Source organism: Lipophrys pholis (assembly GCF_963383615.2).
Source record: "Lipophrys pholis genome assembly, chromosome: 5".
Classification (NCBI taxonomy): Eukaryota; Metazoa; Chordata; class Actinopteri; order Blenniiformes; family Blenniidae; genus Lipophrys; species Lipophrys pholis.
The window spans coordinates 4,422,346-4,428,871 of record NC_137628.1 but is presented as its reverse complement, the minus strand read 5'-3'; the positions used below and the strand labels follow the sequence as shown (position 1 = coordinate 4,428,871).

At 46.9% G+C, this 6,526-nt stretch overlaps 1 protein-coding gene across 4 annotated transcripts; it reads right to left on the bottom strand.

The window, feature by feature from the left end:
- Positions 1-987: 987 nt before the first annotated feature.
- On the bottom strand, positions 988-4,302 carry LOC308109363 (keratin, type I cytoskeletal 15-like). Of its 4 annotated transcripts, XM_080462875.1 has the most exons (8): positions 3,616-4,157; positions 3,190-3,272; positions 2,920-3,076; positions 2,626-2,787; positions 2,342-2,467; positions 1,439-1,659; positions 1,319-1,332; positions 1,028-1,209 (listed from the first exon to the last, which is right to left on the bottom strand). In XM_080462875.1, the coding sequence occupies exons 1-8, from the start codon at positions 4,063-4,065 to the stop codon at positions 1,160-1,162; spliced, it is 1,263 nt and encodes a 420-aa protein (XP_080319001.1). In that variant the 5' UTR covers positions 4,066-4,157; the 3' UTR covers positions 1,028-1,159. The 4 variants fall into 4 exon arrangements, with proteins under 4 accessions (XP_080319000.1, XP_080319001.1, XP_080319002.1 ...); XM_080462874.1 differs by lacking the exon at positions 1,319-1,332 and having other exon boundaries at positions 988-1,209; positions 3,616-4,302; XM_080462876.1 differs by lacking the exon at positions 1,319-1,332 and having other exon boundaries at positions 1,391-1,659.
- Positions 4,303-6,526: the final 2,224 nt, after the last annotated feature.

Genomic DNA, 6,526 nt, shown 5'->3' with positions numbered 1-6,526 from the left:
TGCTGCCCTATAATGAAGAGGCCATCTTTAAGGACGGCTAAAACCAATTTAACATTTCTTTTAACTAGAAATTGTGAATAATGTGTGATTCTTGTTCTTTTTGTGATAGTTTGCTAAAGATTTGATTATATAATCAACATATAATGAAGTATAAGTCTTGAAATATCCCTCAACATGGTTAAAATGTTAAATTCAGTGTGCTGTAAAGGGTCAAACAAGTGTCATGTCCCTATAAAACATGCAGCAAGATAACAGTCTTTGCATGTTCCATCCGTCTGTGTTCCATGAGAGTGCAGAGCCGATAGCACCTGTTCCCACAGCGATCCTCTTTGTTCTGCGACTCACTGTTTGCATTCACACTCTTGTTTCTGCCCAGAGCCGGGTGTGTTCCTGTTTCTAGGTGACCGCAGTTACACACAGACTTCATATAACAGTGTTGAAAAAGCCTCCAGGGCAAAGATTAGTCAACCATTTGGGTGTGTCATGTTTGAGAAAACCTCTTTGGGCAACCCTTGGGGTCATTCGCTTTATTTGGTCTCATAACTTGCACTTTTCCGTCTTCTCCGCTCTGTTTGAATTTAGAAAAGCTTTAAGTCAAACACGAGCAGCATTCCCACTACACTTTCCTCGCTGGAGCAGTTAACCATTGTTCAGCCTTTCCTGACAACAGCCCCGTTATGTAACGCACATTTCCTCGGCCACAGAGCCCACCTCCCTCAATGTAATGCAGTTTCCATGGCGACGGCAAAAACAGGGCCGTGTCATGGAAAACGATGTCCACTCAGTTTGTTTTTAAGGTGGAAGACCATAAAAGCCACAAAGCAACACAAACTTTTATAGTCACCAGCAGATTTATTTCTCAGACAGGTCACACACACACTCACGCACACACACACACACACATGCACAGAGACTACATCAAGAACTTCTTCATCGTCTTCTGTAGACCTTTACACGGGTTTTTTGCATATTTCAGGTCATTTCAGGACAGTTTTATTTGTCTCGTGTAACAGTTTTTATTAGGAACGTGTGTGTGTGTGTGTGTGTGTGTGTGTGTGTGTGTGTGTGTGTGTGTGTGTGTGTGTGTGTGTGTGTGTGCGTGTGTGTGTGTGTGTGTGTGTGTCTGAGGACAGCATGTCCTGCCAGTTGCACCTCCTTCTTAGCTGGAACTGCGCACAGTGGTGGTTTTGACTGTAGTTGTTGAGCTGCCTGTGAAAAAGAAGGGAAATAAGTATTGAGTTACACTGTGTCGTCATTTAATACTCGCTGCTCAGCCGTGTTTGCCGTGTGGTGTCGTCTGACGGCAGACGTCACTTACCTCCACCAATCGGTCTAAAACAAGAGAAATGGGAGAGAAAAGAGCACTCATTGAGTGAATAAGTTTGACTACCTTTCTCAGTGTTTTGGTGCACTCCTATGTCCACACTGGTGTGTCTACCTGGACTCCTCAGTCTCCAGCAGCTTCCTGTAGGTGGCGATCTCCTGCTCCAGCCTGGTCTTGATGTCCAGCAGCATCCTGTATTCCTGGCCCTGCTGCTCGATGCTGGCGCGCACGTTGGCCAGCTCTGTTTCGAGCATGTTGATTGTGTTCTGGTAGCCGGCGAGCATGGAGCTGTAACGAGCCTCCGTCTCTGCTAACGTGTTCTCCAGAGCTCCTTTCTGCAAGAGAGAGAGAGAGAGAGAGAGAGAGAGAGAGAGAGGGATGAAGTATTGACGCATGTTTGTCACTGGTTGACTGTAATGACTCACATATGCTTTAGTCTGAGGCCAACAACCACACCTCGGATTCAATATTCTGCAGACAAAAGGAGGCCTGTGTTTGCTGTTTGGCTCGTCTCGTGCGGAGATGAATGCTGCGGGATAAGATTCTGAATGCATGTGTCCGTTTGCCTCTTCCTCTGCCCGAGTATTGTGTGCTTGTTGAAGTGTGTGTTGAGTGACCGCCTGCAGCTGCGTGCAGATAATCCATGAGAGCACAATTTTTGGGCTGCAGAGTTCAACATTCCTCTTCAAGCTCTTTTATGTCTTCCAGAATTTGAACAGATGTCTGTGAAATGTTTCCCTGAGCAGGAGCCCTCTGCCCCTCCCTCCCTTTCTGCCCCCCCCCCCCCCCCCCCCCCCCCCCCCCCCCCCCCGTGCTTATCTAGCTCTCTTCCTCCCTTCGTTCTTCGTTCTTTCAATAAGGCTTGCCTCCCTCACCCTCCCCTCTACTTTTACCCTCCATCACCGGCTGTTTCTCTCTGACAAGACAGAGATCCGGGAATTTTGCTCATATAAGGCAAGATCAGTGAGATGTGAACAGATGGTTTTGGGTTTCATGGTGGGTTTTATTTTTTCTTACCATGCTGAGCTGAGACTGCAGCTCAATCTCCAGGCCCTGAAGTGTTCGCCGCAGGTCGTTGCTCTCTGTCTTGGACGTCTGGATTGTCTCTGTGCTGATAGCCACTTCCTTGGACAGAGTTGCCGACTAGAGAGAGATACACAGAGTTAGCAGTGTGGATGATAACTCGTCTCACTTTCACAGAAGATCCTGTTTAATTATGACCTTCATTGCAGTGGGAGTAAACCCAGTCATTTACAGCTTTGGGGATATGATGCTTGTGTTTATGGTAAAAATGTTGGCACCTTCTCATTAAACCAGCACTCCTGGTCGCGACGGTGTTTGTCAGTGATGGATTCGTACTGGGCGCGGATCTCCTCCAGGACTTTGTTCAGGTCATTCTGAGGCGCAGCGTCCACTTCTACATTGACTGTGCCGGTGAGCTGAGCGCGCATTGCTGCCAAATCCTGAACAACCACAGGGGGGGTGGGGAGAAGAAATGTCAAGATCGGTTTACAGAGTTTTATACGCAGCTCTGCAGGCAAAATGAAGAAGGGCTTTGTCGAAATGCAAAGACTGTTGCTGATGTTCTTCCTTACCTCTGCGTGATTCTTCTTCAGGTAGGCCAGCTCATCCTGCAGACCTTCAATCTGCATCTCCAGGTCAGCCTTGGTCAGGGTGGTCTGGTCCAGCAGGCGGCGGAGGTTGGCGATGTCTGCCTCAACTGACTGACGCATCATCAGCTCATGCTCAAATCTAATTAGCGTGGAGAGCAAGAAACACCATTATGAGACGGCTGTCACCCTTCAGTCTTCGTGTTTGACCTCAACAGGGTGACGGTTCACAGATGAGTGTCAGTTGGTACTTACTTGGTCTTGAAGTCGTCAGCAGCCAGTTTGGAGTTGTCAATCTGGAGGAGGATGCTGGCGTTGCCAATGGTGGCTCCGTTGATCTGTAGAAAGTAACAAGAGTTGGTTTGGTTATTTCATGGTGCCCAGGAAGGGTTTCATCTATTGTCAGGATCACATCTGTTAACTTTTACAAGAAAATGACATTCTTTGAAGTCCTGCTGCTTCACTTGATTAGACATCGTGAGTCATAACGTCCCCATGAATCTATTTTATTGGTAACTGACCACAAATAGCCAAACATTCAGTAGCACAACAGATGATGTCTCTCTCATTATGTCTCCTATCGCTCTAACTTTTTCTGTCCCTCCCTCGGTAATCATTAACAGCTCTGCAAATATTTGACTTGTCTGGCGTTTACACTGTAGCGGCTGGCAGACACTATACCTTGTCCTTGAGGTCGTTGATGATGGCCCAGTAATTGCTGTAGTCCCGCTCCGCTGCAGGACCCTTCTTCTCGTAGTACTCTCTGATCTGCAGCTCCAGTTTGGCGTTTGCCGCCTCCAGAGAGCGGACCTTCTCCAGGTAGGAGGCCAGACGGTCGTTCAGGTTCTGCATGGTGGCCTTCTCGTTCAGGGACACACCGCCTTGGTCCAGAGCGCTGGACAGGTCAAAGCCGCCCCCCATGCCCATGCCTCCCCCCATGCCCATTCCGCCCCCCATGCCCATTCCGCCCCCCATGCCCATGCCGCCGCCATATCCAGAGGAGACGGTCCGCATGCTGGAGGAAGAGATGCGGGGTCCCCCAAGGCTGTACCCAGACATGCTGAGAGCCTTGCGGGGTGCAGCGCTCGATGAGTAGGAGGTGCGCGACTGTCTTATGGCCTGGAAAGACATGATGGCCGACTATCTGCTGGTCAAGAGAGAAGACGAGAAGAGAGGACCGTTACACAGCTGTGGACGGTGGACTGTGGCAGGACTTGTGGGGTTTGATAGAGGGAGGCAGGCTCTTGATATAGTCCGGCATCTGGGGCGGTCCTGGCTAGGAGGAGGGAGGCGGAGAGGGAGGGAGGGAGTTTTCCTTCACTGTTCAGCCATGGGCTTGGCAGAACCACCATTTGTTTTCCTTTGAGGATCAGGGTTCGGTTTCTTTCCACTCTTGTGAGGAAAATTGTTGTGGAGTGTGTGTGTGTGTGTGTGTGTGTGTGTGTGTGTGTGTGTGTGTGTGTGTGTGTGTGTGTGTGTGTGTGTGTGTGTGTGCAGTTTCTTCAATACTTGTGCATTTAGTCTTGATCACACCAGTCATTTGGTGCCTGAGTGTAAATAGAAAAGGCGTTGAGTTATTGTTTTAGTGTCACGCCATGAGTCAACAGTCACAATAAGCACTTAGGATATCTTTCATCACAGTTTTTTTTTCTGTTGAAATTACCTGTGACGGGAGGATGAAAGTAGAGACAAGTTAATCTAAATTAAATATGTAATCTCTGGTTTTGTTAACCCAGTTTTAACTTTTCCAGACACACCAGTTTGTCATAAGTACATAAATGCTGCAGCATTTTGTTATCAGTTATAAATATAACCATGACTGTAGTTCCCCGGATAAAATCAGCATGGAGCTGATACATTTGGTCATGGATTGCAGGCTGCCGGAGAACTGTGCAGCCTTGAAGCTAAAACAAATTTTTTTTCTATATTATCAGTCCCGGGACTTTGTCAGCACCCCCATTGTTCACCATATCACACACACCCCACATCCCCCCTCAGCCCTGTATCCTGTGTGTGTGCTGCTCCATTTGTTGGTTTTGTCTTGCGTCACCGCCTGTGTGAAGGATGACATGAAGTACTGGAGGGGGTCGTGTGCTTACATGTATCCGTGAACGCAGAGGGGGGGGGGGGGGCTAAAGTGTGTGAGTCGGGACATGCAGCACACACATGTGTGTTTGTGCATGCTCGTCGTCCTCGTCTCGGCGAGGGGCCCTGGTCAGTTTCTAGAGCTTAACATCTGGTGTTAGTTGGAGGGAGGCGAGGGAGGCGAGGCAGGCACGGTCACCTCACAGGCAGAGAGAGGGAGAAGTGAATCATACTCGTTCTGTGCTTTGTACAGAGTTTCATTCCTCCTTGACCGAATTACATAATTCGCCCAAATTATGGCTTTCATTACACATACTTCCAGTTTTTAGGTTTTTTTTTTTTATTCTGGATGACAAACTTCAGTGCAGAAGCTCATTTTGGCCCTCCCACTAAACTTTTAAAGGCTTTACTTTTTAACTTTTATCATGACCACACCCACAAACTAAGCCCAGTGCAATAGTCAAATGATTGTTTTGGAGTGTTTTAGATAACAAAGAGAAAGATGGAGTTCCCTAAACATAATTACATGTTTTCCGTTGATTACATTTCTGTGTACAGACTTGAGATTGATAGCCACTAACTCTCCTGAAGTGACAAACATTTGACCAAACAGAGGAAAGTCTGACACTTTGAATCAAACCTGTTTGTGCTTTAGCTGTTTTCCTCCAGGGTCCTCAAAGTAAAATCACGTGACCCATTTGTTTGATTATGCACAGGTTTTATGCCCTTCCTGATGTGGTTGAGGGTTTGCTCAAGGACTCGCAGCAGTAACCCATGTAGATTTTTTAACCGGCAAATTTCTGGTTACAAACTGTCTTCACTCACCACTAGCCCACCACTGCTCTTCTAACTACTGTTGACTGTAAACACGAGTAATCAAGGAGACAACAGTGAGTCACTGTTCACTTTAAAATGGTTCAATGTGAGCTAATCATTAAGCCTCTGTACCAACTTCACAGTAGACTGCAGCCATGGGCGTTTTTAGTATTAGAATAAAGCCTTGAATAAATCTCATTGCAACAATTGCTCACATGCACTCAGGCAGGTATTCGTCTGTTTTTGGCAGCCGCTTCAGTGTCACTGTGATCTCATATATTCTTGTTATCTCAGTGATGCCTTGAGGGAATTTGCTTTTAATTTGACCCACATGTTCTCTCCCACTGAACTGAATTGCTCCACCAGGTTTTCTTCCCAAATGTGATCACTATGACCTCACATTTGTAAATGAAACATGCCCTAAAACCCGACACCAGATTTTAACAGGCGAACTCCATCCAGTACATGAGAGTAGGAGGGAAACTGAAGTCAGGGTGAAAAATCAGGTTTAACTTCCATCTTCTACATATGCTTCTTTGAAGCTTATTTCTATCTCGGTTAACTTTAGTCAAAAAGCAAGCACAACTTAGTCCAGGAGTTTCAAACACATTTTAGTTCAGGAGCCACATTAGCTCAAATTCATCTTGAGCGAGTCAGACCGGCAGAAAAGTGCCATAATAACCTTTAAATT